Source organism: Papaver somniferum, chromosome 3 (genome assembly GCF_003573695.1).
Source record: "Papaver somniferum cultivar HN1 chromosome 3, ASM357369v1, whole genome shotgun sequence".
Classification (NCBI taxonomy): Eukaryota; Viridiplantae; Streptophyta; class Magnoliopsida; order Ranunculales; family Papaveraceae; genus Papaver; species Papaver somniferum.
In genome coordinates this window covers 11,936,623-11,949,221 of record NC_039360.1, presented here as the reverse complement: position 1 = coordinate 11,949,221, position 12,599 = coordinate 11,936,623, and the positions used below count along the sequence as shown (strand labels likewise).

The following is a 12,599-nucleotide window of genomic DNA, read 5'->3' as shown; positions in this document are numbered from 1 at the left end:
AAGACAAACATTTTGATCAATAATTTAGGTCTTTATTAGGGTTTTGTAATTGGAAATGACATCATGTATACCCTTAGTTGGGCATGTGTTGCTCTAAAAATGTATTTTGATTGTGTCATGTGTTTAATAGTGACTGATTGTTTGACATTCGGCGTAGATAAACAAATGATATCTTCTTTTCTTTTGAAATTTATACACATGTAACATAATTTTCTAATTTTTAGGGTCAAAAATATTTGACTTTGTTGTAAAAATGCATGATTATATATATAAATAAAATATATATATATATATATATATATATATATATATATATATGTTTCCGCGTCCTAATATTTTGATAATTTTATAGTGTCCGCGTCTGTGCAAAACCAGCTTCGGAGCAATATCATTTTCTTGGTTTTCCTTGACTGAAAAAACAAACATAAACCCTAACTTTTTTCTTTTGTAAAAATAAATTAGAAGCTGAATTGAGAGAAGAAAGAGCAGCAATGTCAAGCATTCCAGAAGAGATGTACCATGCAATCCTTTTAAGGTTACCAGTGGAATCATTACTTGTATGCAAGTCTGTCTGCAAGGATTGGTATGCTCTCTTCCTCTAAATTTGTTAATGCCCATATTAATATCCATAAAAACAACCCTATTCTCATGCTTGAAGGTTCTTCTAGGTCTAGCAGCAATCGTTTTACTTTACTCCATAGGTTATGATTCATTAGCTTCACCATTTTGTGAAATTAATGATGATACTATTGAAATTGATTACCCATTCAAACATTTAGATTATGATGTTCGACTGCTGGGTACTTGTAATGGTCTGGTTTGCATCTGGTTGTATGATTATGAAGGTGGTAGAGATTTTCTTTGTCTTTGGAACCCAGCTACAACAGAATATAAGGAAATACCAAAATCACCAAATGGATTTGATAGATGTGAAGTTTGTTTATGTGCTCTTGGGTATGATTGCAAGACTGATGATTATAAGTTGGCAACGGGTATAGAAGCTTATGGAACCAAGGATAGTTCTCTGGTCCAAGTCTATACGTTAACATCAAATTCATGGAGAAACGGGCAAATTGTACCTTACAAGTTTCCTTATATGCAAAACTCTGGGGTGCTTGTTGATGAATACCTTCATTGGTTAGCAAAAGCCCAAGGTAACATTATCTTACTCTCTTTGGATATGGGTGACGAGAGTTTCAAAGAAGTGCAACTGCCGATGGACTCTTATAAGCATCCGCATATGATTCTGGGAGAGTTGGAAGGGTGCCTTTGTATCCTTGTCAGCTCATATGCTAATGGCTTTAAGCTTCATGTTGAGGTCTGGAAGATGCTGGATTATGGGGTTGGAGAATCTTGGGCTAGGTATTATGTCATTTCCCATGAGAGTATTATAGTGAATCAGTTATTTTTTGAGGCTCATGGGGTCTTTCAAGAATGGCGAGATTCTGTTCTTGAGTTGCGGTATGCTAGTATCGTATGACCCGAAATATGGAAGTGCTAGAGAAGAAGAAATTGACAATGTTCCATTCTTAGACACCGGGAATTATATTGAAAGCTTAGTTTCTCTCAACTCCGGTACTCATGTTTGGGAAGACGACATCTAAAGAATCAATGGAGACTTGAAGAGGCAGCTTGAGAAGAGAAACAGGTGAATATGTTATTTAGTTCTTGGTATTGACATATATTAATGCAGTGTTTTAGTGGATTGAAGTGTCAAGTTTGAGATTATAAAGTTACTGTCTTGCATTTTGCTTCTCATACTTTTAAATCCTTGAACCTTAATATATTGGGATGAAAATCTTGCGTTGGAGCCCTGAACCTTGAATCCCAATCTAGAGTAATATATCTTCCTATGAAGATTGTATTGCAATTCATTCTTAATTCATGCAATCTTTCAAAATTCTTTAAAAGTGTTAAAACTCAGACTCATGTTTATCGATGCAATGTTGTTTTCTCCATGTCTGCAGTCATTTCATATCATGACTTTCTCACTCTGTGAACTTTGTTACCTTAAAGGAATCCACAATTTGATAAAAATAATGACTTTCTCACTCTGTGAACTTTGTTACCTTAAAGTTTGTGGTCAGTGTGGCTCTGGGAAGAGTCTGTCGTGTAATATGTGGGTCTAGTACCTGAAATTTTAGTGTGGCTGCTCGCCTAGCTTGTGGCTGCTTCTTAGTAAAATTCCTGTTGTGATCTAGTGGTTAAAAGGTTTGATGGAAATCTTTACAGATGGATATTGAAATGCTATCTGAGGGTGGGAGACTGATTGCTAAATTGTTTTCTTAGAAATTGTAGTGTACTTCCTATTCTCTTGAAGCTTCCTATTCTGGAGGGCGGGCCTACTCCAGCCATGAGATTCCTAAATGATGTTTTGAATCTTCACGATCAATTTGATGGTGAAGGTTGGCTGAATCAATGCAGAAAGCAAATTGTTGATACCTTCCCAAGAGAGGATCCGTTCAGTTTACTTGTTCCATCAGAGTTTGACATAAGCATGGTAGGCAACATGAACTTAAATCTCTGTGCCTTCTTATGCTATTATTATTTGTTGGAGGATTTAAAATCTCCATTTGTACACAAGGTTGAACCAAAATATCTCTCTACCTACTGGTAGCAGTCTACGTTGCGTTCTAGCCTTGGCATTCATTGATTTTATAAATGTGTAGAAGTCAATTTCACTGCTTATTAGTTCCACATTCTGATTTGTCCCACTTCCTACTTGTCTAAATTTATGTTGTGACTTGTGACTGTACATTCTTACTCTTTCTGTCACATCAAGGTCCATCCAGACTGCCATCGGGAAATTTTGATGACCGTTCAGTGAGGATAGACTGTCAGAGAGGTTACAAAAAGTGCACTCTGAACAGGATGAAGTAGATACTGCAGAAGAATTCGATGCGGAATCCATTGCAAGAAGATTGAGGTAGAATGAGAAACAGACGACTATAAACAAATAGCATCCCTACTAGATCGAGCAGCATCTTTGAAATGGTAGTAGATCGACGACCCCGAGGAACCGTAATTTGATTACTGACTGAGGTCAGGGAGCTATGTGGATTCGAGATGCCACCACTTGCCAGCAGTAATACAAATCTGGAATGAACTGCTGGCCTCAAACAGTGCCTTGTCAGGTATTCTAATCGGTAGCATAGGAATTCAGAGATTTTTTAAGAACAAAACGAAATTTACTTATCAATCATCATGTATTGGTCCATGTTGTTCACTTTTCTCAAGGATAAAAGAAATGTTCCCATTTACACTTTGCTGCATCTGTTCTATGTTTTGCCTCACTGTTTTAAAAGAATTACACGCCTGCATTGTTTTTATAAATATACGATCCACATCAATATTATTGGGTGTCAGCTGATACTGTGAACCATGAATAGAATACACGATCTGGATAGTACAGAGGAGCTACAAGGGACCCAAGTTATGCCCAACCAACATTAATCAGCTCTGATTTAGACGATGCTGGTCCTGTCCAACCCAACCTGTTATAAGAATGTTTGACTGCATGCTAGCGAACGCCAAAATCAGGTGGAAAAATGTGTAGGAATAACTAACTGGCACAGCATCAGCTTCACTGTCATTTCTCCGCTCAAAGATCAAAAGACATGATTACAACCCTAGAAACAACACAAGGAAAATGGTGCAATTTTTAGAGGGCATGTAAGAATTCCGTATTTGGTGACTGTTTATCACCAGCGAACACAATGTAACCATCCTAGAGGCGGTTTAAGTCTTCCTGATAGGTAGCTGATTCTTATCATATTACTATGAAAGGGTCTGTAGATGAAGCCATCAAGGTACCTGAGGATCCATCCCGGATAGCAGAGTACAAGACAGACAGAACTGTTGTAAGCATACCAAGAATTACGTCGCGTGTGTTTACTCCTTTTGAACTGTTGTTGAGACCTGATATTGTAATTGCAGTTATGTAGCACCCAAATATAGGAAGTAATCTGCAGTAACTCATCAATTATGTAAAGCGAAGTGCCAAAGACTAAAGAGAAATATACTTGTCACAGGGGAACGGAAATGTTTCACGTACCATTTGCGTTCACCTCTCTGAAACCAGACATCATTCCATGTATTTGTGGCATCCAGTAGTATAATAACTGGAACCAGTAGAAACAACCCCGACCCGAATATTGACAGTGTTTCTGCAAATTTAGCATACGAGTTTCAGAAGAAAACATTTACATGCCTGCATAGTGCAATGATGAACTAGTTATAGGATTTCACACACTCATGAAGGCAGGTCAGAAGGTTAACTCATGGCTTACGACGAACCTAGAAAGAAAAACAAATGAATCACACTGACCGTAATAAGAGACAATGTCATCAGGAACGAAAAACATGAGGACCAAGAGCAAAGCCCACACCACAACCTTCACAGACCATCCGCGATGGTGAATCACATGCCTTTTGTCGTTCTGGTCCTTAACACCAATCATGATGAGGACAAGTGACGCAAAAAACAGAAAATTCCCCAAGCTGACACGGGAAACTGCATTGATTTGCAGCCATTCTTGCGCCTGTGTGTTTCCGGAAGTATATATCACTGTACATGCCAAGGAAAAGAAAGATGGATTCCTATCAAGATCATTACAATGCTTAAGTGCAACATTTCTCTATCGAAAATCTAAAAATGCATTCCTACCAAGATTAAAACTCTAGAATCTCCAACAACAACAAAAGTCAAACACAACAATCACTTGACAGGATTCTTCAATGAAAGCCATAACACATAATTTCAACATTACAAACACTGCACAGTTAGAGGGAGAGACAGATGGGTACATTACATACACTCCAACAGAGGACCAGCTTGTTTGACAATCCATGAGGGAAAGACCAAATAAACCACAATAATCTAATCTGGCTTTAACCCCTGGTGCTGCTGTATTACACAACTCAATGCAACTTAAAGATGCACAACAAGAAAAAAGATTAGATGAGACATCTTTCTCCTCTTCTCTCTCCCTCTATTTCTCAACATCCCTGAAACTGAGGAAAAGAAAATGTCTGCCATTTTGCATTTGATATTATCAGCTTAGACTCTTTTATTAATACAAGTCGTAGCTGGGTCACTAATGCCTACACTATGCACGTTGATTGATAATAATTCTTCTACAAACCGCCACCATCACTGCACCACCACAGGTAGTAGTAAAACCAGATTATGTTAAAGTTTAAATACTCACTCCAAAGTACCATCTCTTTGGAGTTCCAGAAAATATGTACTGTATTTTTTTTTTATTGTTAATGGGTGAAGACTCTCGGTACGTTTAGAATAGATCCGACTATCTAAGATTTTTCTTTTTCCTGAGTTGATCAAGAGATCCAAGCTAATAACTGCACATGGAATTATAATGTAAAACAACCCCAGAACCAGTGTGCATAGATTTTTTTTAACAGAAGATTCTGTATTAGTCATGCATCAGCCCATTTGGTGTATTATTCCAACCATAATCCATGTTTATTTATAGAGAGGTCTACACTGTTCATACAAACTTACAACCATATCAAAATACATCAAATATATCACCATTCTAAAAACTCAGTACTTCAAGTTCTAATATTTACATACATAAGAAACTGGATGTTCATATATATATATAGAGGGAGAAAGTACTGCATACAGGGGGCTAATAGAATTCTCGGTCCGTAAGGACTAGAGGAGCCACAAGGGACCATACATAAAGAGCAGCAGTCGCCCATTGAGTGCATATTCGAACCCAAGTTGATGTCCAACCAACATCAATAAGAGCTGAATCAGATGACGATGAGCCGGTCCATCCTGTAAGAAGCATGCCCGAATACATAGTAGCTAGTGCGAAAATCAAATGGAAAAACATATAGGAATAACTAACTGGTACTGCTGCGGTTTCTTTCCCTTTTTTCCCTTCCTCTAACTTATCATCCAAAAGAGGCTTTCCTCCACCTACAACAGACGATTAAATGTAATTACAACCTTAGAAAGAACTTGGTGAATTAGTGCTATTTTGAGAGGATGCCAAAGACTTCCATTTTCATGACCAGTGTTAATCACCAGTAAAATGGACTCTACCGTCCTATTGACGGTTGGAGTCTCCAACAAAAACGAGGTATTAGCCCATGTATTGCTCCTTCTGGTATATGAATGTGGGAGGTTTGATGGAAATGTGAGGGTAAAAATCTTCCGCAACTCAAACATTCAATTGTAGATAAGTTGGGCAAAAGTTTGAAACCACTGAAGTCTTAATAGGTGGTGAGTGAGAAAAAAAATAACGGTTTAGTAGTTCAAAGTACCTGATCTTGGTGAGGAAGGTGGGGACAGGAAGGTTGTGGATGATCCAGCTCGACAGGCAGAGTACAGGACAGAGAGAACCGTTGTGAGCATACCAAGAATTAGGTTACCCATGGATACACCTTTTGAACTATTGTGGAGACCATTGCATACATAATCTCGGGGCTCACTTGAAAGAGCCGTATAGAGCACATATGCACAATACACAGAAATCACAGAAGCTGGCAGAAGACTGCCATTCACCTGTTTTAACCCCAAAATCCACTGGTCATATCGCTGAAAGAAAACAAAGGGAATCGCACGACAAACTTATATTATGCCACTAGCTTTTGTCGGATATTCTTTACCTGAGGGTGCAGTGCAATAATAGCAAACCCAAACGCAAGAATCATAGTCATGACAATAAAGAAGACGTTAAGGCCGCAGTCATGGCCTGAGGGATTGAACCAAATGAACATAAGTCCTGCTATTGTAAATGCTGCAATATAGCATCCAACTGATACTGCAAGTAATGCAAGGTACCTGCAATGCTCGTTCATATTTAAGAAAAGAAATCTCAATGTCAGACACTTGCGAAATATACTTAATGGAAAAACCATAGAAATAAAGAAGAGAAGAAAAGGAATGAAAGAATGCTTCACACACCATTTGCGTTCATCTTTCTCCACCCATGCATCATTCCATGTGTGTGTGGCATCCAGTAGTATAATAACTTGAACCAGTAGAAACAACCCAGATCCGAATTTTGATAATGTTTCTGCAAATTAGGTGTGCGAGTGCCGAAAATGAGAGGGAAATACTTAATCTCTTCATAACACAAGTGAGAAACTAAAACGTAATGTGCACATGAAAACAGTGGATAGAATATCAACTCAAGTTTCATTGACCTAAAAAGAGGAAGTAAACTAATCAAATCTCAAATAAATACAGCTGTCACAAATCCCAAATAATTTAGTACCATGTAACTTACCATAGAATGAGATGATTACATCAGGAACAAAGAACATGAGGACTATGAGCAAAGCCCACACCACAAATTTCACAGTCCATCCACCATGGTGAATCACATGCCGTTTGTCATTCTGATCCTTCACACCAATCATTATGAGAGCCAGTGATGCAAAAAACAAGAAATTCCCCAAACTGACACGAAAAACTGCATTGATTTGCAACCACTCCTTCGAGTGTGGGTTCCCGGCAGTATTTATCCCTGTATGCACCAAATAAGAAAAAAAATGGGATTCAAATCAAGATCATCACCAGTAATTAAGTGCAAGTGCACAACAATACTCTACCTAAAGGCAAAAGAGTGAACAAACAAGGAACAGAGTAACAAATTAAAAAGAAAAAAAATGAAAAGTAGAAAAGACAGCATATAACGAAAAGATAGAAAAACAGATGTCATGACAAAACAAAGATGATGGTGAAAATAACCAAAAAGGCATAAACATGTGAACTTCAGTGATGCGGGAGCTTGAATAAATTATTGGGCCTCTTGGCTTGTTTCCTTATTTTATTTTTGTACTATTTATCATTATAGACAGGAATCCATGAAACTACATGAGGCTGGTACAATGAAAAAGGATATGTTAACAGGCAATCACATATGCCTTCAGAAGAAAATGCTATTTCCTAATGCTTCAAACAGTGCTTTTGATTATAACTTCCTCCAGATTTGAATTCCTAGCTTCGAAGAGGGCACAACTGAGAGACTTCATTTCATAAACTACCACTCCGTCCATCTTCTCAATAACACAAGCACCGTCAGCTAAGAAAAATCCAGGAAATGGGAGAGCTGTGTCGATTAAACGAACCCATGCCGTTCCTTCTGAATTTGGAGGTAAATTAACACTCTCTGAATGGTCACTGGCATTGAAGGCAATAAATAAATCGCCGGCTTTGTGAGAAGATTCAACACTTGAATTAGTAATATCTTCATTAGCTTTTACCGTCAATGCCAAGAATTTGCTTGATGGATCCTCCCATCTTGGTTGAGTCTGCTTACTTCCTATCCAGTCAAGATTTTTTTCCAACATGAAGCTTCTCTTCTGAAAAATGTCACTTCTCCTCAACCTAAGAGAACTTAAAAACGCGATATATTGTGTCATTTGAAGACCATATCCAGTTTTCAGATCCTCCCAATCAAATGAGTTTCTCTCACTGTATGATGGGGATCCATTGGAAGAACGCCCACATTCATCTCCCATATTCAGAACTGGAACACCTAGTGAGATGTACAGGATGAAAAGGAAATTGCGGATTTGTTTAAGTCGTCTATCAAGAACAACAGCCTTGTTTGTGGGACCCTCCACACCACAATTCCAACTTAATTCAGAAGAGAGTTCACCGGAACTGAAGCTAACCAAGTCCACAAGAGGTAACCCGAAGTTCCTTGTAATATAGTTAAAAGAGAAGGGGGGTCCCCTACCATCCAAGAAAATGTCCCCACTCCCACACAACCGAGTTGCAAGATTACTGAGAAGACCCTCCCCTCTGATAAAGTTCCTAACATCGTGACTAAACTTGTTATTCATTTCAGCCCATCTTTTCCAGTTGGGAAAACGGATTTCCTTAAAGACAAGCTCATGTGGGTCCCAATAATCAGCAACAATCTTAGTCTTCGACAGTACAGGATCAAATGCAATGGCCTCAATCAAAGGTGGCCGACTTAAGTACTCGCCATTTGAACCTCTGCACATTGCTGAAGCATTCAGAAAACAGAACCCATCAATATGAAACTCGGTTACCCAATGTCGTAGACTATCCAAAATGAAACGCTGCGCAATGGGATCATTGCAGTTCAACGCAGTTCCTCCTGTCACTATAACATCATCGTACCCAATTGTTTGAGAGAGAGAAACTCCACCCTCTGCATTAATGGTAAAAATGACTTCCAAAAGAACTTCCATGTTGTTGGCGTGCAATCTTTTAACCATCTCTTTCATAGAATTAGTAGCAGATACAGCATCACAAGTAGGTCCGTACAGGTTAGTAGGTGAAAAGAAGTGATACGGAAGATAAGGTCCTTTTTGCTCATCGAAATGGAATACTGGCTCTAACAAAATCGCATTTACACCAAGGCCTTTAAAATGGTCTAACTTCTGTACCAAACCAGTAAACGTGCCTGCAACATCAGGAGGTAGTTGACTAGACTTATCCTCGGTAAATCGAGCCACATTTAACCGGTAAACTACTAAACTTTCCATAGGTAAGCATATGCGAGTATCACCACTCCAATCGAAAGTAGGTTCTCTGCATAAGCAGCCAAGAGACTTGATAAGTGAAACAGATTCGGGTGGGCTGCTGAAGAAACTTTTAAGGACTTTTGCGTATGGGTCCAGAAAAACATGGCTTGCTTGAGATACGTTTCTTTGACCCTTAATCATATCTACCTTGTATCGATAACCATAGCTCTTGTAAGGATCAACATTTTTCATTGAAATATGCCAAACATCACCCGTTCGATTAACATATGGGTCTAACTCAATCTCTAAGGAGGGCTTATCTGGCATTTCATCATACAAGCACAATACTGTGCTTTCTTCATTTCTTGAAATGAGGGCAAAATTAACTGAGTTATCATCGGAAAATGAGATACCTAAAGGAGCAGGGTACCCTGAACTGATACCCACTGGGACACAAAAGTCTGTTTTTCTATGACTTCTTATCTCTGAGTTACTTGAAGCAGCATTGCTCATGGATAACAGTAAAAATGACAGATAGAATGGGTCTTGGTTCAGTTCGAATTCCAACTCGGATGAAAACCTGCCAACAGATTTTTGTACCAAAGGAGTCTGAGTGGTATTTGGTTTAGTTCCGGAAGCTAAAAGTAAAGGATCCAAGGGTAAGAAAAATGATGAATCAGATCTATACATTCCCCAATTCAATACCAACTCATCTTTGTTGCTCGGTAATGATGAAACTTCAACATACACTACATGCTTCATGTTTCTTTCGCCAACAATCACCTTGACTTCTCCACCCACTTCTGTCCTAAACAAATAACTTGACACATTCTCAAGTTCTTCAATAGTTCTTGTATACAGTTCCGTTCCAGTTTGATAATCAGAGCCTTGTGCTGCTGCAGCAGCAACATTCAAACCCGGATAACGGTTAAAACTCCTCGCTACATTTATTCCACGTGCTTCAGAAAACAAATTTCCGCTTCCTAAACTGTTCATTCTCTTTAAGCAATACGATCCTTTTCTCTGATGATAAAAACACACTGGAACTTTCAGATCTGTCAGTTTTACAGCTCCATCTGACAGATGATGGGTGTGTATTCTGAGCATTGGTGAAAGACTTGCCATCGATCTTCGGAGAAGACAAAACCCCAGAAATTAGATCTGAACTCTAAGCAGATAAAACCCCCGAAATTAAGATTATTGAGCTTTTTGTGCCTTTCTCTGTGTTGGTGATAATGAGAATCAGTTAGCTGAGAGTTGACATCTCTATCTCTGCAAAGGAAATTGCTATCACCAGCTTCATAAGCCGTTCACTTATGCTAGAAGATGTAACTAACTTTGCTGGGGCAGATCTTAGTACCTTTAGCTAAACCAACTAAAGTGAACCTCAAAGAAGGAATAACTAATACAGATGTCTGTCCACAAATCAGGAACATCCAAATTTTGAACACACAAAACCTACTAAAAACAAACTGAACTGCCAATGAGTAAATTCGATGACACAAGGAGTGAAGTTTCTACTTCACATTGCGTACATAAATCATATGGCAATTTACTAGCTTCCAAGATTAGCTTCCCCAAAGGATTATACACATCATATATCTAAGTTTCTGACAGAAACATCCTACAAAATCAACCTATTTGAAGCTATAACTCAAAACACATTTAAGAAAACAAAAACAGCAAAACATAAACAACATGGCGAAAATAATTAAATTAGGGCATAGCAATGGACCTGAAAAACAGTGCCACAGCATAGTATTGGGTAATAAGCAAGACTAATTGATTTCTTCCAAAAACACTAACCTAATCATATATCAAATATCAGATCCATACTTCACTAATAACGAACTAAAAAAAAAACTGTCACTAAAATCATACAGTTCAAATTTAGAGATCAATTCATCGAATCAAATAACAAACAACTCAAAATTAAAATCAACGAACCCTAATTCGAATAATAATAAGAAAAAAAGAGTTTATAGATAGAGAGACTTACATGGGAGATACTCAAGGAGAGGAGCACCAACTTCTCTAAGAATCCATGAAGTGATGAGAGAAAGACCAAATAAACCACAGTAACCTAATCTTGCTGATCTTCCTGATATCCCTGATGCTACTGATGTACACAATCCACAACTCAACGATGCACAGCAAGATAACAAACAAGACATCTCTCTCTCTCTCTCTCTGACTCTGTATAGATGGATAGACCTCAGAAATTATCCAACACACAAAGAAACAAGATTTTGGGGAATGGAAAAGAAATATGTAATGTCTGGTAATTTCAGTATTTGGGTCTGAGAATATCAAACAGAACGTCATTTCCGTTTTGACTTCTGACTCGCCTCAAGAAGAGCGCTGAGTCAGATCTTGGTCGGACGAAAAATGAGGAAGATTTTAAAAGGGAGCGCCTACACCTGGGACAGTAGGCCTTGTCCAAATCTGAGACATGAGGTGGTACAATCTTAATGGTTAAGAGGGAAATGATTTTAGCATCGGGATTATTAGCGAGGTGAAGAAGAAAATGATTAAAGGTCCAGATCTATTGTCCCATATCTGGACGATAATAGTTATTCCATGTCTAGAGTTTTTCGATTTTAAAATCGAAGCCCCTTCTCATCACGTACTTTTGGTCCGATAAAACGCTCGCCATGTATCAAATTTACTCTTTTGGACCTAAGGTAGTCACCAGACTATCCACACTTACCATACTGTTCAATCTTCTTCTTTTTTTTTTTACTTTTTTCTTTTAAGTCGGTTCTTAAAAATGTTGCAAAGCAGACTAGTTAGTAATTCGGGGTATGGAAAACGATCGGGATGTGATACGTATGAGTGTTATACGGATTCGCACAAGTCAAATTCGGTCAAAAATCCGGTCAATGCTCTGTGATTCGGCAGTAATACGGAACTGCATATGTACATGTATAATTCGTTTTAAAGATATGAATTCTTCGTACAAAATTCGACATATATTAATCTCTTAAAAATTCATTTATAATATTATCTCTCCTTAGATACTATAATTTTAATATAATCTCTCCTTAGATACTATAATTTAATAGTTGACATGAATTATATATATGATATGTAATACAATCAGCAAATAATATATGCGT

General features: G+C 38.0%; 3 protein-coding genes and 1 pseudogene across 6 annotated transcripts; 1 reads left to right on the top strand and 3 right to left on the bottom strand.

Annotated features, from left to right (window-relative positions):
- Positions 1-388: 388 nt before the first annotated feature.
- On the top strand, positions 389-3,550 carry LOC113360928 (F-box protein CPR1-like). 3 transcript variants are annotated; one of them, XM_026604351.1, is made up of 3 exons: positions 389-1,648; positions 2,290-2,500; positions 2,793-3,550. In XM_026604351.1, the coding sequence occupies exon 1, from the start codon at positions 560-562 to the stop codon at positions 1,478-1,480; it is 921 nt and encodes a 306-aa protein (XP_026460136.1). In that variant the 5' UTR covers positions 389-559; the 3' UTR covers positions 1,481-1,648; positions 2,290-2,500; positions 2,793-3,550. The 3 variants fall into 3 exon arrangements, with proteins under 3 accessions (XP_026460136.1, XP_026460135.1, XP_026460137.1); XM_026604350.1 differs by having other exon boundaries at positions 2,783-3,550; XM_026604352.1 differs by lacking the exon at positions 2,290-2,500 and having other exon boundaries at positions 2,783-3,550.
- On the bottom strand, positions 3,489-5,153 carry LOC113359016 (annotated as a pseudogene).
- A 306-nt stretch (positions 5,154-5,459) lies between these two features.
- LOC113355316 (serine incorporator 1-like) lies at positions 5,460-11,750 on the bottom strand. Its single transcript, XM_026598148.1, has 6 exons — positions 11,480-11,750; positions 7,266-7,505; positions 6,941-7,052; positions 6,643-6,817; positions 6,298-6,538; positions 5,460-5,950 (listed from the first exon to the last, which is right to left on the bottom strand). The coding sequence occupies exons 1-6, from the start codon at positions 11,652-11,654 to the stop codon at positions 5,655-5,657; spliced, it is 1,239 nt and encodes a 412-aa protein (XP_026453933.1). The 5' UTR covers positions 11,655-11,750; the 3' UTR covers positions 5,460-5,654.
- On the bottom strand, positions 7,770-11,619 carry LOC113355315 (isoamylase 2, chloroplastic-like). Of its 2 annotated transcripts, none has more exons than XM_026598147.1 (2): positions 11,480-11,619; positions 7,770-10,701 (listed from the first exon to the last, which is right to left on the bottom strand). In XM_026598147.1, exon 2 carries the CDS (start codon positions 10,603-10,605, stop codon positions 7,936-7,938), a length of 2,670 nt encoding a protein of 889 aa, XP_026453932.1. In that variant the 5' UTR covers positions 10,606-10,701; positions 11,480-11,619; the 3' UTR covers positions 7,770-7,935. The 2 variants fall into 2 exon arrangements, with proteins under 2 accessions (XP_026453932.1, XP_026453931.1); XM_026598146.1 differs by having other exon boundaries at positions 7,770-10,752; positions 11,480-11,618.
- Positions 11,751-12,599: the final 849 nt, after the last annotated feature.